Source organism: Aspergillus pseudotamarii (genome assembly GCF_009193445.1).
Source record: "Aspergillus pseudotamarii strain CBS 117625 unplaced genomic scaffold BDV38scaffold_80, whole genome shotgun sequence".
NCBI classification, from domain to species: domain Eukaryota; kingdom Fungi; phylum Ascomycota; class Eurotiomycetes; order Eurotiales; family Aspergillaceae; genus Aspergillus; species Aspergillus pseudotamarii.
Window position 1 is genome coordinate 67,621 of NW_022475094.1, and position 23,041 is coordinate 90,661.

Here is a 23,041-nt window from a genome sequence, read left to right on the forward strand (position 1 = left end):
ACTGTATACATCGCGAGATGTGCTGTTGCCCTGCAGAACCAAGTGACGTGTCCGCCTAACCAACGCCAAGACGTCTGGGACTGGCAGGAGGATAAGGATAACGACGAGTGTCCAGCATGCAGGGGGCAAACACCACCCGAGACACCTTGACAAGAGAGAGACGCGAACAGGGTCGGGAAGGGGGAAAGTTTTGAGTGCTGCCTTGATATTGTAGTTCACGCCTGGAGCAATGCATTCCTCATACCAGCCACTAGTTTCTGTTCCAGTCTTCCGCCCCATGTATATGAGTTGGCTCGGGATTTTGCGGAGTCAATCCATTGTGGGCGTGGAATGAAAATCCTAACACACTAGACGTAAGCCGTGTAGCTCGGAAGGAATGGGGTGGCGACTCTCCTACCAATTGTCTCCCTGGCGGCTACCCAGATAGACTTGATGAGGGATCTGCGCAACTTCATCCGCGCCGAGTTCTCCACGTACGTTCAAGTCGAAGATAAACCAGCGCTTCACCGGCTTGGCCGAGTCGAAATCCGCGGGGATGTGGACATGGTCGTATCCAGTAGGTTGGAGTGACGCACGGAATTCTCGGTTTAAGACTTCCTCGCAGAACGCACTCCCTAGAGTATTATGGCGTCGCTGTGGATTACCACCAATATCAGTAACGCAGGTAGAGATGATGACTCGCATTGGGCTCTCCATCGTGATTCGAGCCCATGAGGTTCAAAAAGCAAACGGTTCCCATTTTTTGAAGAAGCACTCTGCGCCTAGGGCCATGAAGGATGATGATTTGCACTGCCAGTACAGCGAGCCGGCCGGATTAATTCATTGACCGGTCTCGTCTCATTGTTTGTTTCACTTTACATGGATCAACGTCCTAAGATTTCCTCTTTTTAATCTCGCTCCGGGGTTCATATCCCATTTCTCTCTTTCAGCAGAATTTGATGGCGCTCTGGTGGTGTTTAAATGGCTGGATGTCAACGAGTCATGTCCATAGTTTCGTTGGTTGCAATTTGATTGGCACTAACTCTAATTAGCTTAGAAGAGCTTCAGATTTGATTGAAAAAAAAAAAAGAAAGCCCGTTGGGGGAGTTGACAGTGAAGAAAAATTGCGAGTGGACTAAAGGGGCCCTGTACGCTTCCCTTTTCGGCATGTAACGCAGTCACTAGTCTTCTTCAAGCCCTAATAAAGTCTAGATCGAGGCAAAGTAATATTGTTCCCCATTACAATGATTGGAGTAGAAGCATTATTGTGGATGCTTTCTTTTGCTTTTTACTTTATGGTTTATGATATATCAGCATTGAGCTGGCCATACTTTAAGAAACTGACACTTAGTACATACAGATCCACACGACCCGGCCGTATTCAACGGCACTACCCTATATTGTCAGCACTCTGTATCATAAATCTATAGGCATTTGTAAAAGCTACCATATCTGTCTCACAGACATAGTCGATGAAATGTACGTCATTATATACACAAATGTTGTTTCATTTAGGAATTTCAATCCCGCCATACGAAGAGATCCTCTATGTGACAATAGGGGGATAAAGATGAGCTCATGGCAACGTTCCCCTCTCGCACATGCATTGTATTAAAATAATGGCAGAACGACAAGGACCAGCTGCGAAAAGATGTTTGGCTTTTGTTGTAGTTGGATAGAATTACCTACTACAAATAACTCCCCAGAAGTTAAGATGCAGATTCGGCGGTATTTCACTCGTTCCAAAAGCCAGTCAAACTCACCGGCTAGCGATGAAGTCTCTCCGGAAAGTCGTGAGATATAAACTATCCCCAATTCCAGATTTGCAAAGTGAGGCCTCTGATACAAGACAGAAAAGACAGAACCCCCGACACCAGCGACAGGAAAGAAGAAACATGCCGTCAAAGCAAAGAATCTTGTCCGGTGTGCAGCGTGTACGGAGCCCATTGAGCGCCGTGCTACCTTGAAAGCCCTATGTCCCCACCGCTATTGCTATCCCTGCATAGCCAAAATGTTCGAATGCACCATCGACCGCAGTGACTATTTTTGGCCTCCAACATGCTGTTCCAAGGAAATCCCGCTTTGGCTCGTCTGTGCGTGCCTAAGTCAAGACACGATCAAACGCTTCAAAGACAAAATGACAGAATATAAAGATATTAATAGAACATATTGTTCCAATTCGAACTGCGCACGATATCTGGCTCCTTCTCGCTGTCGCGATCGTATCAGGGTATGCGATCACTGCCTTGAGAGAACCTGCACCTCTTGCAAAGGGTCCTCCCACCGAGGGAGATGCAACAAGGTCCATAATGATGGAACAAACGAGTTTCTTGCATTGGCGATGAAGAAGAGGTGGAGGAACTGTCCCCAATGTCTCCGTATGCTGCAACGCTACAATGGCTGCCATATTCTGAGGTAGGTGGAATCCTTTTCGGGTATTGTCTTCACCAATAAATATTAATCGTTATAAGCTGTTTCTGTGGTGCTCGCGTCTGTTATAATTGTGGCAACAAATCAATAGAGTGCACATGCAAGATGGGACGAAAAGTGCAACCACGATGGTAGGAAGCACTAGTGGGAGATGTTGTAGGCAGCCTATTCCGTTGATGTCCTTCGTCGTATTTCTAAAGTCAATTCAAATTGGTTCAATCTCCCAGGAGAGATAGTGTTCTTTGTGGACATTAGCCTGGTATGACTTATATATGCTGGCTCAGTGTATACATTCAATAAATTTGTAGGCTTTATGTACATGTCGCAATTAGAAATCCAACGGATCCACCTGTCCCAGGAAGGAATTATTACCCTCTCCACGCAGAAGTGCCTCAATATCCACTCGTCCCGAAGTCAGATACCGCTCACTCACGCCCACATTCACTCTCTGTGAGAGTAGCTGTTTCAATTCGGCGCGCATCCCCGCCAATTCACCCTTGGAAGTGCTTCCAGCTTTCCGTTCGCGCTCCTGTCGTCCACGTCCGCGTCCGCGCCCGCGCGCTGTGGCATTGTCAAACTCCTCGCTGTCATAGTCAACTCCAAGATCTTCTGCAGCCGTGCGGAGCCAGTTATCCTCGGACGAAACCTTCTCTTTAGCGATATTGGAGTCAACGATTCGAGCCGCTAGAGTGACTCGCTGTTTGACACGAGATACGACTCGACGATCTAACTCTAACGATTCGAGAGGTACCTTCTTTCTGTTGGCCATGTTCGCATGCACCTTTGCAGCGAGTCGGACCACGCCGACCATTTCGTCCGGAGAGCAGATGATGACGCTCTTCCCCGACGCTCCAGCACGCGCGGTACGGCCAGACCGGTGGACATATGCGTCCGCAGTACGAGGAGCGTGGTAATGGACTACAAAGTCAATGCCCTTGATGTCGAGTCCACGCGCAGCAACGTCGGTTGCGACAAGGATGGAGCTAGGGTCGGATGATGGAGAGGAGAACCGTTCTACGGAACGAAGTCGTGCCTTTTGGGCCATAGAAGAGTGAAGAGCAAGTGCTGGGAGTTGAAGGGTTTGTAGGAGCTGCGTTAGTCGTCGGACGGCGGATATGGAATTCGTGAAAACCAAAGTGCGGTGTTTAGGGTGGTAGAGCAGAAGGGTGTAAAGGAAAAGGTCCTGCATAAATCGTTAGGCGGAATATAAGGATGCACTTGGTTTGAAAACGTACCTTTTCCATAGCAGCGCACTCCACAATACCCTCCTTAAGGTTCTCTGCCATCTGCGAAACTGGGTTCACATCAATAAATCTAGGCTTCTCCTCGCGGAAATTAAGCTTCTGAAGAAGGTACTCCATTGACTCCTTTTGGCTCATGATATCACCACCTGTCCACTTGCCTTTGCCCGCCAACTTCTGCTGAAGGTCACGGTGGAACGTAGCCGAGAAAACCAGGGTCTGTCTCCCAGACTTGGGGTCTGATTCATCGTCAGATTCGTCGCTCGACTCATCTGGAAACTCTCCTTCCACAACGCGGTCAAGAGCTGCCAAAATCTCGTGAGCTTCCTTGAAGTGTCCTTCACTCAGAAGTCTATCGGCCTCATCAATAACAAGGAATTTTATCGCCTGCATCTTGCGAATCAGACCATGTCCAGAGCTGAGGACCTCCCACACTCGACCAGGTGTACCGATTACGATATCTGCGTTGGCAAGGACTCTCTGTTGCTTTTGCACTGACAAACCACCGGTTAAAAGCGCAATTCGAGCATTGACGCCCGGGGAATGGCTGACCACCTCCCCAATATGCTTCGCGAGCTGATGCGCCAGCTCTCTAGTGGGCGATAGAACAAGGGCGATCGGTGTGGTCTCAGATTTTTCTGAATCCTTTTGAGTTTTACTCCGCAACTTTTCCAGATAGTACTCTAGAATGGGGATTCCGAAAGCGAGCGTTTTTCCTGAACCTGTTGAGGCCTTTCCAATGACATCACGACCATCCAAGATGGGAGGAATGCAGGCCTTTTGAACAGACGTTGGCGTGGTGAACTTCATCTTCGAGATTCCAGTGAGGATTTCGGGAGAGAGCCCAAGGGACTCCCACGCGGAGACGTCTGCTCCGTCGTCTTCTTCATCCTGAAGGGCTGCAAACGAGAGCCCGGATTGAATACCCTTGTCTTCCTTACTTTCAGGAGCTTTTTCCTTTTGTTCTTTCTTCGCGTCCTTTGCATTTTTCTTCTTCTCCTTCTTCGCATTCTTGTTCTCTTTCACCTTCGCCTTCTTATCGGACTCGTTGGGTTCGTCTTGGGTCTCCTTCGATTCCTCCTGGGACACAGCCTGATCGTCATCGCCGAAACCTTCCCATTCATCATCGGACTGAGTATTCGTTTCCTCCGGCTCTGTCTTCTTCAAGATTGACTTTTTCGGTTTTCCAGTCTTTGCCTAATGGGTGTCACTAGAGAACGCTCAAAACCGCGGCGCAGAGAACTTACCTTGAATTTGATCTGACCATTCCCTTCGGACCGGATAATATCAACACCCTCAATTTCCTCCAACCCGAAAAATCCACCAGCATCTTCAAGACGATCCGGCAGAGCTACCTCCTTCCAGTTGAGCTCATCCATTCCGACAATGCCATCCCAGTCACTATCCTCCCCGGTCGCATTGCTAGGCTTCGCGCTCTTCTTCCTTTTCTTCGCAAAGGATCCCGGACCCTTTTGGTCCCGCTGCCGTTTCTGACCCATGTCCAGGACCTATAAACAATTATGAGGATATATGTTGTTTCTGGTTGATCTGAAAGAATTATTTTTCGGCGCCGAGAAGGTAAAAAGAGCGGCAGAAAAAAGCCCTCCGCTCGCCGCCTTAAAGAGTCAATCTTATCGGCACGCCCGCCTCTGCCCCACGGAGAAATTCATTGAAAATCACTCTTTTTTACCTACCCATTGGTATAGTTTCAGCCGTCGCGCAGACACCGCGAAGATGGGTAAATCCTCCAAGGACAAGCGCGATGCGTACTACCGACTGGCCAAGGAACAAAATTGGCGTGCGCGCTCAGCGTTCAAGCTAATCCAGATCGATGAGCAATTTGATCTATTCGAGCACGAGAACCCGGAGAAAGTTACACGAGTTGTGGATCTCTGCGCAGCGCCGGGTAGCTGGAGTCAGGTGTTGAGCCGGGTGTTAATTAAGGGCGAGAGCTTCGGACGTAGGGCGTGGGTGGAGAAGAAAGGCAAGGAAGCGGTCGCGCTGGCGAGTGCGAACGGTGATGCGACGGACAACGGAGTGGATGGAGATGCGGATATGCAGGAGTTGAAACCTAGGAAGAATGTCAAGATTGTCTCGATTGATCTGCAACCAATGGCGCCGCTGGAAGGCATTACAACCCTCAAGGCAGATATTACACACCCGTCCACAATCCCTCTTCTTCTCCGCGCCTTGGACCCTGAGGCTTACGATTCCACCACCACATCTTCTTCCCCTTCTTCTCTCCGCCAACCGCATCCTGTCGATCTTGTTATCTCCGATGGTGCCCCAGACGTCACTGGCCTCCACGATCTAGACATCTACATTCAGTCCCAGCTGCTCTACGCCGCCCTGAATCTCGCTCTGGGCGTTCTCCGCCCCGGAGGCAAGTTTGTGGCTAAGATCTTCCGCGGTCGTGATGTCGACCTTATCTATGCACAGCTGCGTACCGTCTTCGAGAAGGTCAGCGTCGCGAAGCCGAGAAGTAGTCGAGCAAGCAGTCTGGAGGCGTTCGTAGTCTGTGAAGGCTTCATCCCACCGTCCATTCACGGTGGCTCCATGGGCATGGATGCCCTCAAGAACCCCCTATTCGGCGGCGCAGCAGTGGCACATACTGTGTCCGCCGATGGTAACGTCGGTGTAGAGGTGATGGATGTTGACTCTGAAGCCAAACCCGGAGCTGATCTCACGACTACAAAGACCGTGACTTCAACCGAGCCTCATAAGGAGAACCAGGTCCGCATGCTGCATGTCGATTCTGATAGCTCTTCTATACCCGAACCCCTTTCTCAAAAGCCTGTGACGGAGAAGTTTGCCGTCGAGAACAGGTGGATTCCTCCTTTCATCGCCTGCGGCGACCTCTCTTCCTGGGATTCCGATGCGTCCTACACTCTTCCTCCTGATCACGTAAGCTTAGATCCTGTCCAGCCACCTACAGCTCCGCCTTACCGAAGAGCACTGGAATTGAGGAAAGAAAAGGGTGGTGCCTATGGAAAGACAAAATTGGGGGCTCTCGGTCGGGCGTGAGATGTTAACGTTTTCTAATTGATTTTCCTACAAAAATTATATGCGTGGCTTTTCATTATACACTCACGAAAGTCGGTTCATTGAAAGGCCAGGTCCATTGATTTGCATAAATGAGGCGGTGTTTCTGGAAAAGACAGGAGATTTACAATACAAAAAGACTATATAGAAGATACCCAAAGGATCAAAAATATATCATTCAAAAGGGTATGTGTGTATACCAAATTCAGTGTGTTGATAGAAATGTAGTACAAAACAATCTTAAAGCCCTGAGGACGAGTCATCTTCCAAGATAATCCTAGTACAATGTCACCAAGACTAGCACTGTGACACAAGTAATAGGAAGCGATGAGGTCCTTATTAAACCATGTGCTAGATAAGTCTTTAGCAAGAACTCTAATAGCGAATGTAACTCAGAGGGAATGCTTAGCCATGTGGGGGGTTAATGGTGGTGCCCAGAACTACATGGCTCGGGCCGGAAAGCCAGATTTAATCGACCAGCAGATAGATTTAATGAAGAAATAACCAAGATCTAGGTCTCAGGAGCTATGCTACAGCTAAGATCAGATTTATGTTATGAACACTATAGGTCCCGCCTAGTTATGGTTCTATTTGGAGGAAAGTGAATGAGGTTGGAAAGGTAAGCAGTAGTAAGTCTATTTCTATAGATCAGGTGCGTGGGTGCTAACAAGCGCTAAACCAAAACAGGATGGTCATCAACTTCATGTCAACTTCATGCACAGAGAAACTCAAAAGAATAATCGACATATCAGCCAAAGCCTTTTTAACAAGCCCTCTAGTACACCTCCAGGACGTATCTCTCCTCGTCCTTGAGTTTCTCAATTTCCCTTCTAGTGTCAACCTTCTTGCCATTGGCCTTGGCCTCGGTGGCAATTGCTTCTTCCAGCACTGCGGTCACATCAGGAACCGGCCAGGTGGGACCGCAAAGATAGAAAGATCCCTCTTCCCGGATGTAAGCATCAACGATCTCAGGCAAAGTCTGGCGCATGCGATCCTGGATATAGATCTTCTCGGGCTGGTCACGGGAGAAGGCACGGCCAAGGAGGGTGATGACACCGGCCTCTTGGTAGGCCTCCCATTCCTCACCGTAGCAATACTCTTCGCGCTGGTGACGGGAGCCCATGTACAACAGAACAGCACCAATCTCCTTGCCCTGGGCCTTCTCAAGTGCACGGTGCTGCACGAAGGCACGGAAAGGAGCAAGACCAGTACCGAGACCTGCCATGATAATAGGCTGGGTGGACTTAGGCGGCAACTTCATCACACTGGATTTCACACTGACGGTGATGGGGGAGCCAGGTTGAAGCCTGCTAAGGTAGCGGGTGGCCAGACCAAATCGGTCACGGCCGTTCGGAGCCACCCAGTTAACGGCGACGATCATGAGCGCCACGGAGTTAGGAGTCACTTTCTGGCAAGAGGCGATGGAATATTCACGACGCTTAAGGGGACCGACAATGCGAATCAAGTCATGGAACTCAGGGTGAGCAGAGGGATATTCAAGCAGGATATCAGCAAAAGTGACGGTATCAACCTCGGAGCGACGCTTAAATTCCACAGCGCCCTCGGGACCACCCAGTGTAAGAAGGTCGGTCTTTTCCTTCTCATCAGTTGCGAATTCAGCAAGAGCCTCGTAGAAGCGTTTAGGTGGGCGACCGAAGATATCAATATTTTGTGTGAGAGCCTGGAACACTGTACGATTCTCCAGCACGGCTGGATCCTCGCGGCTAGGTACCTCGACGATATCGTCGGCGTTCAGACCATAGAATGCAATAAAGTCAGAGACCTCCTTGACATCATTCTCGGCGTGGACACCAAGAGCCTCACCGATGTCATACGTAAGACCAGAATCACCCAAATCGAATTCGATGTGGAAGATGTTCCGGTCATAAGTGACAGGTGTCAGGCGTCTGTTCTCCTTGACATGGACAGTAAAGGTCTTGGCAGCAGTGTCAGGTCGGAGAGCAGTCTTGGTTCCGTAGGCCTCCTTGAAAGCCAGGCCCTTCGCGGCAGTCTGCCAGTCCTTGAGCAGAGAGGCGGGCTCAGAATCCTCCTTGTCGAACGACACAAAGCTGTTAGGAGAGATGTCCTTGGGAAGCTGGGGAGCCTCAAAGCCTTCCTCGGGCGTTTTCCATGCCTCGGGAATCTCAATTTGGCGAAGCAGCTTATCAAGATCCTTGCTGACGTTCTCAAGGGATTCAACGTTACCAGTGATCGATCCCAGCTTCTTGATACCGACCTCCTCCAGCGAAGGGAGTGCCACTCGCAGGAAAGCAGTCTGGAGAACAACAGAGGCAAGTGACTCGTCGGTGACGGAGGGGTCGACAATGTAGAGAGAGATTCCACGTTCCGCAATCTGCTGCCTGAAGGCTACAGGAAGCTTCTTCTCCAGATCCTCATCCTTCACGCCAGGAACGTTGATGATAAGGTTGCCGTTGTTCTGGACAGAAGCAGCAATGTCAATGTCTGCGAGAAGCTTGACATCTCCAACATATGCGGTGTTGGCGGCAGTGATAGCATAGGGAGCTTCCAAAGTCTTGGAGCTCTTGCGGATGTCAATGCGTACTGCACCTCCCTGGACAAGGTTGTCATGAGTCTTGTTGGTGGTCACGTTGCTTGCTGAATCGGCAGCAAGGGCTTGGGAGAGGGCGGCGGCAGCATTATCGCAGACAGAGGTATCGACATCCCAGAAGATATATTCTTGGACCGCAGAAGGGTCAAACAACTGAAGAGGCACAGTCTGGCCATCAGTCTGAACGACAGGCTTTTCGGAGACAAGCTGGAATGCAGCTGCGGTGTTGATCAAATCCCAGCGCTGGGAGCGGGCATACTTGATGTCCACACAGGTAGGGACATTCTCACGGCCAGTAGCGAAAGTCAAAGCTGCAAGGACATCTTCGTATAGGGCAGACCGGATGCCCTGTTCTTGAACAGCTTGTTCGTTGATAACCTGGCCTAGGACACCAACAGTCTTCACAGACTGAGGTAGCACTCGGAGAAACTCCTCCTCCACAAATGGACGGTAAACACGAACGTTGATAACACCAACACGAACACCGTCCTTGGCCAGAGAGCGAGCAATCTGGGCGGTGAGAGATGCCTCAACGGTACCGAAAGCAACCAATACAGAAACCGGCTCTGCATGGCCGTGGTACTCGAAGAGACCATAGTCCGTGCCGAGTTCACCGTTAAGAGACTGGAGCAGCTCGAGTAGCTTTCCCTGGTTGTCAAGGTGACGGCTACGGGAATCTTCCAAGGTCTTGCGGACAGCTTCATAAGTGCGAGAAAGGCCCGCCTGGCTCAGAGTGTCGATAACCCGGGTGGTTTCACGTCCAACGCGGACACCATCGTAAATATGAACAGAAGGCAAGATTGACGCGAGCAAAGTCGTAAGCAGCGCCATGTGTTGCGACTCGTGAGCGGAGGCACTAGAAACGAGACCCAGTCCAAGCTCTTCAGCAAGAGAAAGGGCGGACGCATAATCGGAGACCAAGCCCTCCTCTCCGGAATAGTCGACAGCAGCAACATGCGCGGCAACAGGGCTGGCAACTGAGTACAACAGAGAAAGCTGCTCCAAGGCTGTGCGCATATAAGGAAGGGTGGCAGAGGAGGCGACAATGCCCTGGGGAACATGGCGCTTCTTCAAGTCGAAGTCTTGAGAAAACAGGTAGCCAAGGGCGATGTTACCAGCACCCTGACGAGTCTCCATTGCTTGGATGGCAGGGGTTTCGCCATTGGCATTGGACTCTTGGCTGGAGGCCCATTGCTTGAGAGCGGCATCAAGGTCGAATGACTCTGGAGAATAAGAGAAGATCTTATCGCTCAGGACATACGCCACTTGCTGGATAAGCGTCTGCGCAGTCACATAGGTCGGGCCGTCTAGAGACGACAAGGCTGGGGAGGAAGAGGCCATCCCGACAAAAATTCCTGTCTAGATACAGGTCAAGCGAACGAGTATGAAGACGAGAAAAGAAAGGAAAGGAATGAATCATAAAGTGGGAGGCAATGGGGTAAAAAGAGCCCGACCCCCCATCCTCAGTCTATAGAAATCCCCAGGGACCCGTTGCCTATTGCGGTTAGCGTGAATTGCGTGATTTTCTCATTCTCTGTTATCGATTAGATTTTTATCGGCATCTCCAGCGGTAAACGGCGGCAGAACTCGCCACTTCCGGCACTTCTCCGCATTATTCACAAGCACGGGAAATTCTCCAATTTCTTGATGGCCTAAGGCAGGTGAATCCTGTTTGAGTCTAGCCCAATTGATAACTAGGTAATTGATACTAATCGTTCACTAATCAACCCGACGTCATCTTCTACTACCTGCGGATACGTACTTTTAACCAACCTCATTTTAAACAGCACTCACAATTGCTATATCTTTGTAAAGATGGCCAACACAGCCTTAATCGGGTGTACCGGAATGGTGGTAAGTGCTTCATATAATCATACTTATCGCAATATCCCCCCTAGATTGTCGCGAGATAGATATCTAGTGGTGCGCCCTGGCTGACTCTCAACTCCCTATCATTGTCGGGTTTTAAAGGGGAGCTTTATCCTCAACAACCTTCTCGCTCATCCCTCTGTCGCTCGTGTGGACACAATTTCCCGCCGCACCCCGCAGGCCGCATCTGCCGCCCAGACCAAACTGACCACAATCGTATCTGACGATACATCGCGCTGGGCCAGTGAGCTCGCCTCGCTTACTCCCACCCCATCTATCTTCTTTTCCTCATTTGCCACTACTCGTGCAAGCGCCGGAGGCTTTGAAAACCAATACAAAATAGAACATGGCCTGAATGTTGAGATGGCACGTGCAGCGCGCGATGCTGGTACAAAGGTTTACGTTCTGATCTCATCCGCCGGAGCTGATAAGAATGCATACTTCGCATATCCCCGAATGAAGGCTGAAATTGAAGAAGATGTGAAGGCGCTAGGGTTTGAGAGAACTGTGATTCTGCGTCCTGGTCTCATCGCCGGGCAAAGAGAGGAAAGTCGGCCTATGGAAGCTGCGGTCCGCTGTATTGCTGGATTTGCCGGAAAGATACACTCTGGATTGAAGAATGGATGGGCCCAGGAAGCGGATGTTATTGCAAGAGCCGCAGTCAACGCAGGACTGAAGGCTTTGGAAGGGGATGTTCCTACCGGTAGTGAGAAGGTTTGGGTCCTCGGCGGTAGTGACATTATCAAATATGGAGCCGAGACAAAGAACTGAGTAAAAGGGCAGGTGTATATTTTTCATAAATAAGTATAAGGTAGATAATAGTGATAGTGCTTACTGGTCTTCACAGCAAATGGACTGAAACGTGTAGTCTTTCAAAAAACAAGATTTATGTAAACACGGGGTATTCAGATTTATGGCTGAATCTCCATTGTACAGCCCAGTTCAATTCTTCGGCTTGTTCACCTCTTTATTCTTCCGCGCCGCTCCCCTTCCGCTCGTCGCCTCTTTCTCTTCGTTCCGATCCGGAAGCCCCTCCCGCGTTGGTCGTGTGCCACTCACTTCGGTATTCCCCGGGCTAACATTCAGCGGGTTGCTAACTTTACCTTGCTGTTGACTCTCTTTCTCGGACTCCTGGATTTCGCTCTCAGGTCTCGTCGTGTTCGGGTCATAGGCGGATGGGTGGCCAGCGACCTCATTATCCGTACCCGTTTGGGTGCCTTCGGTTCGCTGAGGGTCGAGGATGTTCCGATCGTGGAGTTTACTTTCCTCTTCCTTTTGCTGATGGGTTGTTTGGGGTCTTGGGGAGGCGTGGAACGCTCGCCTGTTTTGGTTGATTGGCTGGATAAGTGGCTGTTGGGCTCTGAGGTTGGCGGTTTTGATGGGCTGGCCCAGCCGGGTAGTAATTGAGGTGAGTTGCTTAAGCATTAGCATGTTTGCGATAGCAGATTGATGAATATTTGTTGCTGAAGGTAGGAGTAGTCTTCGTAAAATGGTAATTGGTTGAGATGAAATGTAGCTTCCTGGGGTGTTATTAGCAACTAGTATGATATACCAAGGTATAGATGATAATTACTTGTCTTAAATAATGGTAACGGAGCTCTTTAGAATGGAGAGATTGTGTCGAAGAAGGAAGCTGGCCTTGCGCTTCGGTGGGCGAGCTTGTACTTTATTCCATTGATCATGTTGACGTCATTGGTCTACAGTGAGTACATCCAGGGCATTGCTTAACCACGTGATGATGACAGCACCACAGAGCAAACTACTTGAGCTTGAATGTTGAAGTATGGGGAATTGTTCTACAGGGCAGGTTAATGCTTTGAGGACTATATCTGGGGCAATGTGCTAAAGTCAAGCACGTTTTCGCCAAACTCTAGCCTTGTCCTCTCGTACATACACGTAGGAGCAGCACAAGCATGATTATTATTATTTTTTTTTCAAAGGGGGGGCATAGAAGAGTGCCCATAAACGGCAATGCTACTTTCGTATCATTGTAAAGGTTATTTAGCTACCTAACTGCCTGAGGACTCCCTTAGCCCGAAGACTGTGACGGCTTGAGGGAGAAGGCAACCGAAAATTATGGAAATCCCTAACTAGTGATGGACATCAGATAGACATTTGCCACGTCAATGACCTCAGTTGAGGCGTAGCTGCCTCATTGTGATGGCACAGTGACTGTGCATATAGAGCCACACTTTGCCAGTTGCTCTATGTAGGTTCCAAGATCGTTTCGGCCGCACTTTGGCGGAAATATTAAGGCTTGCGTCTGTTGACTCGACTACGTATAACGATCTAGCGGGGGCCAGTGCAAATTCGATGGCGATCACACTGGCGTCAGCGGTCGGGTCACTGCGCCCACCAGCCCAACTCATGTGGTATCCCCAAAAGCAATCGTACTGAACCCCTGTCGAAGTCCGATATCTAGTTCGGCCAGGCCCCGCGTATCAAGCAAGGTGGATACGAGCATATGCAGAGCTAAAATCCCGGAACATGAATTGCGCAAATGGACCGCTGGCAGCTGTCAGCTTGCAGATGCGAGGAGCCGCCCTCAGTCTCCTGTGTGTGAGTCAGTGGAACCCGTATTCAAGATCCCTGGAGCTAAGAATGGACTTGACAGGGTTACTTATTAGCTGCATATATTCCTTGGCTTGGTATCGGACTCTATTGGATACAGCTCGTTGCCGATATTTAGCATATTCTAGCCATGGGCCAATCCGAACGCGTAGGGGTCACACAATGGTGATGGCCCTCTCACCTTAAAATTTCGAGAGCAAACCTAAGTCTTTCCATTTGTTACTCGCAAAACATATATGCGTAGATGTGCAGAGGATTCCGGCGTAACATTACGATCACGGGACTGAAGAACCCAGCATAGTGGACCGTGCATGTGGGGGTCAGATATTCAATTTCAACGTCGTCAGAGTTAACGAAATACACCTCGCTAATACAGAAATGAGTAAGTCCGCGGAATGGGTCAAGGTGATGACCTCTAAGTCGAAGCAGAAACTCTCGTCGGTTGGGCAGAGCTTGTTACCACTGTTTTCTTGATCCTTGTTTCTAAATGTCAATCGCCACGACCAAGAATAGTTTAGTAATTGCTAAATAGCACGGGGTTGGAGACAAGGTGTGAGGGTGGCAAATGATGTTGTAGAACCAGAATCAGTCACTTCAACAGGTGGTGTACAGTTAACCGTCGAGGTTGCTTCTTCGTCACGGTAGTAAGCTAGCACCGGCGCCGCTGAGTTGGCATCAAACCCTTTCCATGGATCCACTGTTCGATGGCTCATTGTCCTAGCACTCGGTTCGGATGAGCCGGCAATCCTGCATTGTAGCGAATAGACAGCTGTGCGAAGGCACCTTTTGGAAACACAACCTAGGATGCTCGGAAAAGCGGAGGTCCAAAAAGTTCTCCTTATTCATTTGTCAATGCCAGAAGGCACACATCGAAACCGTTTCGTCCATCACTCAATGAGCGACGTGTTGACCATATTTTCGCCTCGAACTTCCTCTATCAGCCTCAAGAGATGAAAGAATGGGTGTTTTGCACCAGACAAGGGGCGCCACGTCAGTCTCCAAATTCTAGTGCAGCTGCATGGGTTCAACAGGAGGTGTACCGTACCACGGTTTGTATCTGCCATTGCAGATACAGTGGTCATATCATATCCTATCATCTCAACCGAGTAAGGTAGGTAAGTGAAGAACAAACCCTGCATCTAAGCGGGGGCGAATGCGGGATTATTCGTCTGCAGCCGTGAAAGATCAGCTGAAAAATGATCGTCTCCTAATAATTGACTTCATCATACCACTTTAAGAAAGGGTAGTTGACCAAGACCGAGCTTCACGGCGCACTGGATGCCAATCGATATCTTTTAGTGACGCGTCTGTTGCCACTAAGTGCAGAAACATCTAGTCGAAACGGGAACATGCGGAGGATGCGAGACACCAATTGCCACCAAAGATAGATATCCTTGTAAACGGGGTTGGGAGACAAAATAATAGAGTGGAGGAAGTCAGGTAGGGTTGCAACCAGATACGGACATCAAGGCTTATTGGAAGCATACCAGCAACCGAATAGGCCAAGAAAAAAAAGAAAAAGTAAAAAATTACTCTCAGCAGGATTCATTTCATCTTTCAGTAAAAACGGGATATCCAAATTCTGATACTATAGCACTCCCCAAAAAAAAAAAAAAAAAAAAAAAGGAACGTGGTGTCTGAACTTATTGGTCACAAATCGTCAATGAATATTCACATAGACATGTAGAGGGATGATCTCTGACGAACCATAATGATATTGCAAAGAGAAGGGATTCAATATTTCTTTTGTCGATTGCTTCCCTCCTCTTAGCCTGGTAGCTAGGTTGCCCCTGGAAATAGAAAAAAAATGTTAACAAATAATAAAATAAAACAGGGCACCAGTGTAAGACGGCATGACAGCTGGCAGCAAAGTGACGGATCATGCAGAAGCTTTGACTCGATAAGGGTGAAAGCATATGGTTCTCGAACGATGGCTACATACGAAACACAGATGCATAGATGAAGCGGGGATGGTCAATTGAGCACCCAAGGCAGCAATGGCAGTCCAAGCCAAGCTAGGACAGCGAAACAATGATTCGCGATGAGGGATTTTCGAATGCTCGATTTGAGGCAGCATAGATGATTTCGCCACGACAGCAGGGTGCATGCATCCATGAAGCACCGACTGATTACAATCAACCCAAAAAGGGAATGTTGCGGACATCTTGTGTCTCCACTGTTGGGCAAACTTGTTGTAGCCAACCGCAAGAAGCACTCAAGGGAGGTGATGCGAATGTGATGGTAGAATGCTGTGGACGATAAGCCATCACACACCAAAGGCACTGATCGACAATGGATGGGCATAGTAACAAGAACTGGCTGAGCAGTAACATAGAAGCTGCTCACGAAACATAAATAGGACCAACGATCCTTCATCTCAATGGTATCTGAATCAATAATCGTTTCAAATTATATCCCCTCAAGCAAATCCATAAGACATAAAGTCTTGATCTTGATATAACGCGTTTCAACTTTCTTATATCTCCATCAAAGTTCAATAGGCTTTGTTTAAGCCTAGCCTATCATATATTCGGAGGGCGGTAGGACCACCAGGTCGAGCCAATAGAATATAAGGCAGAAGGTGAAACAGCGAAACTGCACCAAGTACCAGTGAGTTTGATCGTGACCCCGGACAGGCGTTCTCTGACTGATCTGATAGGCATGTGTTTTTACAACCAGAAGAGATATGCGTGTGGAGATTGGAGTTGGACCAATTTTGCTCACCGTTGCAATTACGAATACCGTACTGGCGAGACGTGCGGTATGAGACTTGTTAACATGACCGAGTTTGAGACGACACAATGCCGTCTTTGTGAGAAGATCGAGACCAAGTACCGGCGGCGAAGCGCCGAGATGGAACGGTTGAACCGGTGGAAACGGGAGGGAAGCACTCTTGTGGCCTCCATGGATCGATCACAGAAGCTCATAATGGAGCTTGATAAGGAGATCCGCCAGCTTCAGAGAGAACGTGACGACCGACGAAAAGCATTGTCTTGAATTGCCGCTTGTTAATATTAGGGGTATTTTGGCGCTGGCGAACTGGAGCTGGATTTTTTTAATTTCTTTTTTAGATTCCCTCATTTGCGATTTCTTTTCAATTCAGTCCTAATTTCAGTGTAATTATTTCATGTCTCACAATAATGGGTCATTTGCTCATGTGGCTCGTTGGCTGTGTCATCATGCTGGGTTGTTTCCATCAAAATGAAAACAGACCCATCAGATGATTGGAGGAAAAGTTTGGATTTGATGGGGACCTGTTGTTGATTGAATATGAGGCCCAATGAAGTGTCCCGAATTCCGCAAATCTTGCGTCTCGTGTGGTATGCTCAACGACCAGTTCCACTCAATAAGCGCCTATACTCTTGGTGAGCGCTTCGCCGATAAGGATTGGCAAGTTGCCCCGTAGGTATATAAGCAATTGCCATAAATGCAAGAGGAGCTGAGCAAAGAAATTGAAGGAGAAAGACAGCCCATATCCCTAAACTACCCAGTATAGACACCACATTCATTAGTGATTAATGCCTAGACATCAATGTCACTGAAACGGGGTGATGTTTAATTGTTTCTAGTATGAATGTGAAGCCCCGCGTCCATTGTATGTTACTCACGTGAGTATAATCTAACCATATTAAGTTAGCATGGTGTAGTCGGCCCTCCGTCTCGTTTCCGAGTAAGTGAGAAGGTGAACAGTACTGGCGGAGTGCTTCTCTCATCAGTCCTTGTTCCCTTTTTCCCTTACGGCTTGAAAGGGTTGGTACTCTCTTGTCAATTTTTGGTGTTGTCACTGAGGGTTTCCGATTCATGTTATGCAATAATTTCCAGAAAAACGAAGAGCCGTATACCCGCAAAACCTCCATGGCGAACCGAAGCAATGGCACTTGTTGTAAATGATGCTGCCTTCTGCAATAATCCTGCAGTAAGAATGCAAGTAGGGGATGGATAGTCTCTGGACACTGCTTATATATGAGGAATTTACGCCCAACGCTCTCCATACGGAGTACATTCAGCATCATCCAAGCGCCAGATGCAACCGGACCTTCGAAACTACGTGGACCATTTATCTTGATTCGGATTGCTCTGCAGCAGTTTTGATCGAATTGGCATGAAGAACACGAGAGCACGCATGAGAGCTCGGGGGTCTGTTGTGCAAATTGACGTCGCCGCCTGCCACGTCACCAGTGAACAATATTAGTTACGCTTCAGATCCGGCGGTAACTACTGGTTAGTACTTCAATGCTCATCCTCTCTGGGTTCAAGGAATCTTCCAGCAACATATGCTTTCACGGACTTATAGTTCGAAGAAGGACAGTCTCGGGACTGTGGTAGATTACTGATAGGGAATATTTCAAGAAAAACAATATGGGATTATCTTGACCGAGTAACTGAACAAGAAGCATTCTTTCATGATTTATTTAATGTCCCCAGCCTCGGGCTCGTCATCAACTTTAGCCAGCCCATGCTGCTTCAGCAGAGCATTAATTTCGTCAGCATTCCACAGGTGGTGGTAAACCTTCCCTTCTTGAGTCTTTCCCACCGTCGCAAATTCAACTGTGAAAAGAGGATTTAGTAAATTTCGTTAGATTGCAGTGGTGGGGTAGGGGTCGGATAAGAATTCCATGCACCGCCACTTACTCTTCTCACTGCTTAACTTCGTAGAGTCCATAGTCTTGCTCAGGACCTTGACAGCCATAGCACACGCCTCCTTCAGATCACAGTCTTCCTTGTAATCTTGTTTGAGCAGACTCTGGGCACTTGCGTTGTTTGCTCCCACGCTAGTGGCCTTCCAACCACCGTAATTACCACTGGGATTGCTCTGGTACAACTGGAACTCCCGAAGAGGGTCGTAGCCGGCATAGATGAACGAGACACCGAATGGACGGAGACCACCATGTTGGGTGTATCCCTGTTTCAGATCGCACAGTCGACGGACCAGTTGCTCACATGGGATTTCTTCGTCGTAGGTAAGAAGATAACGCTGGGCGGCTTGTCGGGCGTAGTTGATTAGGATGTTTGCATCTGCCGTCATACCTGCCACGGCACAGATCATGTTACTACCCGGAAGATTAGCCTTTGAATACTACCACGATAAAATGTCTGCAAAAATTATCATCGTACTCATTCAGAGTGTAAAGTTTCTCCGCAGAAGTGTCCTGCTCTAGCAGCTTGCTAGTCACCTTCTTCTCCGCTGCAAGAACGATTCCATCTTTGGCCAGAATTCCTAGAGCCGTGCCGGCGTGCGAAATTGCTTCGAGCGCATATTCAACCTGGTAAAGGCGACCTTCGGGGGAGAAGATGGTAGTCTATCGAACAGCGTCATCGGTTAGCTAGAGCTTCCGGGCTAAGAAGATTACGGAATGAGCGTACCCTGGAATCGTATCGCCGTGACATATCGAATGTGACGTAAAAGCGGAACAACTAGAAAGAAAGGAGTCTTTGTAGATGAGCGAAGGCGGAGGGAAAAGAAAGGGAGGTTGTTGATGAGGAATGGTCAAGCTGCGTAAAGTGGGTTGGGGTGAGCTCCAAGTGACAGTCAGTGACCAGGCAACTTGCCCTGCGCGTCCAGCGGCTTGCCATTTGCCAAGCTCGGGCCCACGCCTTTGCCTTTAGTTTCTATGCGAAGCTCTCGACTACCGCAAAATTGCACGCGCTCTCCGCTACAAAAGTAGTTTTACCAATTCGCCTTTGTATATAAACATCTGGAAGTTCTTGAGCCAACAATTCATCGAACCCGTATTTTCTGTGCATCGCGATTACAATGCTCAAGTCCACCTATACCCCTCCCCCTCCACTACCACCAGGCTGGACCGAGCATAGAGCTCCTTCGGGTGCGTCACATCGTCATTGTCATGGAATTTCTCTTGTCTAACCGGACACAGGCCACTTGTATTATTATAACTCGCAAACAAAACAATCAACCTACACTAGACCTCAGGCGTCTGCGGCTCCACTCCAACCTCAATCGGCCCCGTCTACGCCCGATACCACTCACAACGCTCCGTATCTTACTCCGGATACTTTACCTCCATTTTCCTCGACGCCTTATGCTCCTCAGGGTTTTGGGTTCGGCGCATCTATCCAAGCAACACCTCAACATGGTCAACGTCGGGGCGGCTTTCGTGGAGGAAGAGGCTATCACGATCGCAGGAATAGAGGGCCAGAAGATAGGCCGAAATCGAAACATGCCCTACCCAGCTGTGCACCGTGGGTACTCGTCAAAACCAAATTGGGAAGGAGATTTGTCCACAACCCTGAAACGAATGAAAGTTTTTGGAAGATTCCACCGGAGGTATTGAAAGGAGTTGTGGAGTACGACCATATAGAGAGAGAGAAAAGAGAGAGGGCGGAGCGTGGTGAAGACATCGATGACGAGAGTTCCATCCTTGAAAGGGAAACTGAGCCATCCGGCGAACAGCATCATGAGCAGAAAGGAACTACCCCGGCTGCATATGCGGGTGAAGAAAGTGATGAATATGAAGAAGTCGAAGTGACAGATAGCGAAGGCGAAGATGAGGATCATCCTTCCAAACGGCCGAAAACGGAGGGCGACGATAGCCAACAACAACCCTTGGAGTTCACGGAAGAAGATATCGAGTACCAACTCGCCGCTATGGGTGAAGAATATGGCCTTGATCCCGGCGAATATGGAGAACCAGGCGAGGATGGCTGGGAAGAAGGTGCAGAGGGACTACCACTCACAGAAGAAGACGCAACTGCTCTGTTCCGTGACCTTCTTGATGATTATCATATTAATCCGTATGCAACGTGGGATAAAATCATTGAAGAAGGCCGGATAATAGAGGACTCTCGTTACACCGCACTTCCGAATATGAGGTCGCGTCGGGAAGTTTGGTCTAATTGGAGCCGTGATCGGATCCAAGTGCTTAAAGAACAGAAAGAGAAACAAGAGAAAAAGGACCCGCGCATCAAATATTTTGCCTTCCTTGAAGCGCACGCTACTCCAAAGCTATATTGGCCGGAATTCAAACGCAAGTATCGCAAGGAGCCCGAAATGAAAGACACACAACTGTCCGATAAGGATCGAGAGAAATTCTATCGCGACTTAATGTCACGGTTAAAACAGCCGGAGAGCACTCGCAAGTCCGAACTCTCCACCTTGCTGAAGTCCGTCCCTCTGCATGATTTAAATCGCTCGTCGAGCCTGGAAGCTCTCCCTCCAACTATCATTACCGACATCAGATATATCTCTCTCCCTGTGAAGGTCCGTGATCCACTCATTGAAACCTACATATCTACTTTACCTCCAGCGCCGGAGCAGGGTGAGCATATGACTGCGGAACAACGAGACGAGGTGGAGCGTAAGAGAATGGAGCGCGAAAGGCGTGAGAAGGCTTTGGCAGAACGGGAGAAACAAGTGCAAGAGGACAAGCGCAAGCAGCGGGGTGACCTTGCCCGTGGGAGGAACCTTCTAAGAGAAGGAGAGGCGGAGATTGAAGAAGCCCTGAGGATAGGTAAAGCGGGACTACGAAGCCATATAGAGGGCGAGCAAGACTCTTCAAACGAAGGGGAAGCCTAGGAAGGGAAGTGATCCATAGGTAGTAATGATCTTGTAATAGTACAAATCCATTCAATTGTTATTGTCTGGCCAACAGCAGCCCGCCGAATCGTCACGGCTATGGGAGCAATTCATTTCCTTCTATATCTCCAGACAAATTATTGGTTCGACGTAGGTCACAGGACCACAAATACTCATACCTAGTAGATACAGAAAAGCCAGGACGCCGGCCTTGGAATCCAGTCATGTATGTTGACACATTAGAGAACACTTTTGTGCGACTTCGTATAGCTCATGGGGTATCAATGTAATTATGAAAAGTTCGGGGCCTCCCTTTGTAAGAAATGACACCTTTCCCGTTTTCCCATTTTGATTCATTTCCGGTCTGTTACCTGAATCTCCAATTATCCCAGTCATCATCATCGTCGTCGTCATCGTCGTCATTTTCTTCGTCTTCCTGGCCCTTTTCATGGTCTTTTGACACCGTGGCAGCAGAAGCCGGACCATCCATCAAATCAGCTTCTTTGACCCCTGTGGCCGTCATATTTCTTAGCTCCTCACGTTTGTGTTTCAACCGTCTAACCCGCTCCTCTAATTGTTCCATCTCGTCGAACTCGTCTTCTAAGAAGCGGGCTGCGTCTTCGCGTTCACCTTCGGCCTCGGCCTCACGGCCACGGGCTATTGTGTCATTTTCTTTCTCTTGTTGTGCTGCCAGCTGCTCAGCGGAAATAGGTGCCGCTGATATCGTCGCTTGTGCGGCAACTGCAGCTGGCGCCTGTGGTGCCCTAGTTGGGGCCGCTACTTCACGCTCAAAAGCAGCCCATTCGTCTTCATCAATAGTCTTAGGATTCTCAGTCATGTTATTCGATGCCGCTGCTGCCTCGGATGGTTGTGCACTAGGTTGGGCGGGAAGCTGTTCGGCTTCTTCGTTTGATGGTGGTTCCGGGCCAGCAGTATCCCGCTCTGAAAGTTCAATGTCTTCGTCTAGGGACTGGGCACTCGGTGGCTGTACGGTACGAATATTTGCTGACTGCGGATCCGCGTTTGCGATCGCGTGTCTCATTTTCTTGCGCGTCAAGTCATCTTCCGGATCTACCTTGCGCTTCTTGGTGACACGGTTTGTTGTTGTGGTTGCTGCTCTTCCGGTCTGATTTGAGCCCTTGCGAGAAGCCAGTTCATTTCGTAGTAACGATCGAACATCCGCCATCGTATGAAGATAACCCCTTTTTTTTTATTAATATTTGGTTTCTTTCTGATTTTTTTATTAAAAGAGCCTTTGCTGATTGTAATAAAGTGTTCAAGGATATTGTAGCTGGGTTAAACTAGTGTTAGATGCAGGACGATCAGGAAAATGCGCAATCTATGTGGGGATACGGAGAAGCTTTCAATGAATAAACGCGATGAAGAGGAACCCTGTTTGGCGTCGTGCCAAGACCTCCCCGCCGAGCCGCAACCATCTATTCACGTGTCTGCTGACTCAGCCGTCGACCGCGACTCCGTCTTCATTCATTCCTCTTCGTCCAACTTCATCTCCTCATCCCCCCATCGCCTCCCTGTCAACTGAATTGTCGCCAAACTCATCAGAAGTCGCTACGCAGTCGCTCGGTTGCCAATTTGGTATCGTCGGATTGCAGGACATATCTATAAATCTCAGCCAGCATCAAGACAGCGCTCACGCGACCCCGCTCACGCCAAGCATTCACGCTGCGCGAGAAAGAGGAATTCGTCAGAGTCAGAACACCCATACCCGGTGTTAAAATACTGTCGCTACGCGTTGTGTCTTAAATAAATCTTTGTGGAAACAAATTTGAGAAGATAAAGTAATAC

General features: G+C 48.9%; 10 protein-coding genes across 10 annotated transcripts; 4 read left to right on the forward strand and 6 right to left on the reverse strand.

Annotated features, from left to right (window-relative positions):
* Window positions 1–215: 215 nt before the first annotated feature.
* Window positions 216–696, reverse strand: BDV38DRAFT_287608 (uncharacterized protein; the record flags this gene model as incomplete). The annotated part of the gene is made up of 2 exons (XM_032060909.1): window positions 216–339; window positions 398–696. The coding sequence occupies 2 exons, from the start codon at window positions 694–696 to the stop codon at window positions 216–218; spliced, it is 423 nt and encodes a 140-aa protein (XP_031908635.1).
* A 2,017-nt stretch (window positions 697–2,713) lies between these two features.
* On the reverse strand, window positions 2,714–5,204 carry mak5 (ATP-dependent RNA helicase MAK5). The gene is made up of 3 exons (XM_032055958.1): window positions 4,898–5,204; window positions 3,645–4,847; window positions 2,714–3,592 (listed from the first exon to the last, which is right to left on the reverse strand). Exons 1-3 carry the CDS (start codon window positions 5,147–5,149, stop codon window positions 2,738–2,740), a joined length of 2,310 nt encoding a protein of 769 aa, XP_031908636.1. The 5' UTR covers window positions 5,150–5,204; the 3' UTR covers window positions 2,714–2,737.
* Window positions 5,205–5,329: 125 nt separating this feature from the next.
* Window positions 5,330–6,876, forward strand: BDV38DRAFT_207405 (tRNA methyltransferase TRM7). Its single transcript, XM_032052549.1, has one exon. It carries the CDS (start codon window positions 5,385–5,387, stop codon window positions 6,672–6,674), a length of 1,290 nt encoding a protein of 429 aa, XP_031908637.1. The 5' UTR covers window positions 5,330–5,384; the 3' UTR covers window positions 6,675–6,876.
* Window position 6,877: 1 nt separating this feature from the next.
* On the reverse strand, window positions 6,878–11,047 carry BDV38DRAFT_207404 (sulfite reductase subunit alpha). Its single transcript, XM_032052548.1, has one exon. The coding sequence runs from the start codon at window positions 10,600–10,602 to the stop codon at window positions 7,468–7,470; it is 3,135 nt and encodes a 1,044-aa protein (XP_031908638.1). The 5' UTR covers window positions 10,603–11,047; the 3' UTR covers window positions 6,878–7,467.
* BDV38DRAFT_207399 (uncharacterized protein) lies at window positions 10,840–11,987 on the forward strand. Its single transcript, XM_032052546.1, has 2 exons — window positions 10,840–11,115; window positions 11,233–11,987. Exons 1-2 carry the CDS (start codon window positions 11,077–11,079, stop codon window positions 11,899–11,901), a joined length of 708 nt encoding a protein of 235 aa, XP_031908639.1. The 5' UTR covers window positions 10,840–11,076; the 3' UTR covers window positions 11,902–11,987.
* Window positions 11,987–12,845, reverse strand: BDV38DRAFT_207402 (uncharacterized protein). Its single transcript, XM_032052547.1, has one exon. It carries the CDS (start codon window positions 12,559–12,561, stop codon window positions 12,073–12,075), a length of 489 nt encoding a protein of 162 aa, XP_031908640.1. The 5' UTR covers window positions 12,562–12,845; the 3' UTR covers window positions 11,987–12,072.
* Window positions 12,846–16,195: 3,350 nt separating this feature from the next.
* Window positions 16,196–16,863, forward strand: BDV38DRAFT_207420 (uncharacterized protein). The gene is made up of 2 exons (XM_032052550.1): window positions 16,196–16,311; window positions 16,361–16,863. Exon 2 carries the CDS (start codon window positions 16,363–16,365, stop codon window positions 16,696–16,698), a length of 336 nt encoding a protein of 111 aa, XP_031908641.1. The 5' UTR covers window positions 16,196–16,311; window positions 16,361–16,362; the 3' UTR covers window positions 16,699–16,863.
* Window positions 16,864–18,038: 1,175 nt separating this feature from the next.
* Window positions 18,039–19,272, reverse strand: pre9 (proteasome core particle subunit alpha 3). The gene is made up of 4 exons (XM_032052551.1): window positions 19,066–19,272; window positions 18,817–19,001; window positions 18,334–18,752; window positions 18,039–18,249 (listed from the first exon to the last, which is right to left on the reverse strand). Exons 1-4 carry the CDS (start codon window positions 19,087–19,089, stop codon window positions 18,110–18,112), a joined length of 768 nt encoding a protein of 255 aa, XP_031908642.1. The 5' UTR covers window positions 19,090–19,272; the 3' UTR covers window positions 18,039–18,109.
* Window positions 19,273–19,335: 63 nt separating this feature from the next.
* On the forward strand, window positions 19,336–21,419 carry BDV38DRAFT_207443 (FF domain protein). Its single transcript, XM_032052552.1, has 2 exons — window positions 19,336–19,526; window positions 19,578–21,419. The coding sequence occupies exons 1-2, from the start codon at window positions 19,457–19,459 to the stop codon at window positions 21,233–21,235; spliced, it is 1,728 nt and encodes a 575-aa protein (XP_031908643.1). The 5' UTR covers window positions 19,336–19,456; the 3' UTR covers window positions 21,236–21,419.
* BDV38DRAFT_260758 (uncharacterized protein) lies at window positions 21,265–22,567 on the reverse strand. The gene has a single exon (XM_032055959.1). The coding sequence runs from the start codon at window positions 22,419–22,421 to the stop codon at window positions 21,603–21,605; it is 819 nt and encodes a 272-aa protein (XP_031908644.1). The 5' UTR covers window positions 22,422–22,567; the 3' UTR covers window positions 21,265–21,602.
* Between the last annotated feature and the right edge of the window lie 474 nt (window positions 22,568–23,041).

Bases quoted from the DNA above. Each gene is read 5' to 3' on its own strand.
- BDV38DRAFT_207443 (XM_032052552.1), top strand. From the start codon at position 19,457: ATGCTCAAGTCCACCTATACCCCTCCCCCTCCACTACCACCAGGCTGG. The intron at 19,527-19,577 runs GTGCGTCACATC...AACCGGACACAG, and splicing joins CGAGCATAGAGCTCCTTCGG to GCCACTTGTATTATTATAAC.
- BDV38DRAFT_260758 (XM_032055959.1), bottom strand. From the start codon at position 22,421: ATGGCGGATGTTCGATCGTTACTACGAAATGAACTGGCTTCTCGCAAG.
- pre9 (XM_032052551.1), bottom strand. From the start codon at position 19,089: ATGTCACGGCGATACGATTCCAGG. The intron at 19,002-19,065 runs GTACGCTCATTC...GCTGTTCGATAG, and splicing joins CACGGCGATACGATTCCAGG to ACTACCATCTTCTCCCCCGA. The intron at 18,753-18,816 runs GTACGATGATAA...TCTTCCGGGTAG, and splicing joins AAACTTTACACTCTGAATGA to TAACATGATCTGTGCCGTGG.
- BDV38DRAFT_207405 (XM_032052549.1), top strand. From the start codon at position 5,385: ATGGGTAAATCCTCCAAGGACAAGCGCGATGCGTACTACCGACTGGCC.
- mak5 (XM_032055958.1), bottom strand. From the start codon at position 5,149: ATGGGTCAGAAACGGCAGCGGGACCAAAAGGGTCCGGGATCCTTTGCG. The intron at 4,848-4,897 runs GTAAGTTCTCTG...GACACCCATTAG, and splicing joins ATGGTCAGATCAAATTCAAG to GCAAAGACTGGAAAACCGAA. The intron at 3,593-3,644 runs GTACGTTTTCAA...CGATTTATGCAG, and splicing joins AGTGCGCTGCTATGGAAAAG to GACCTTTTCCTTTACACCCT.
- BDV38DRAFT_207402 (XM_032052547.1), bottom strand. From the start codon at position 12,561: ATGCTAATGCTTAAGCAACTCACCTCAATTACTACCCGGCTGGGCCAG.
- BDV38DRAFT_207399 (XM_032052546.1), top strand. From the start codon at position 11,077: ATGGCCAACACAGCCTTAATCGGGTGTACCGGAATGGTG. The intron at 11,116-11,232 runs GTAAGTGCTTCA...CGGGTTTTAAAG, and splicing joins TCGGGTGTACCGGAATGGTG to GGGAGCTTTATCCTCAACAA.
- BDV38DRAFT_207404 (XM_032052548.1), bottom strand. From the start codon at position 10,602: ATGGCCTCTTCCTCCCCAGCCTTGTCGTCTCTAGACGGCCCGACCTAT.
- BDV38DRAFT_207420 (XM_032052550.1), top strand. From the start codon at position 16,363: ATGTGTTTTTACAACCAGAAGAGATATGCGTGTGGAGATTGGAGTTGG.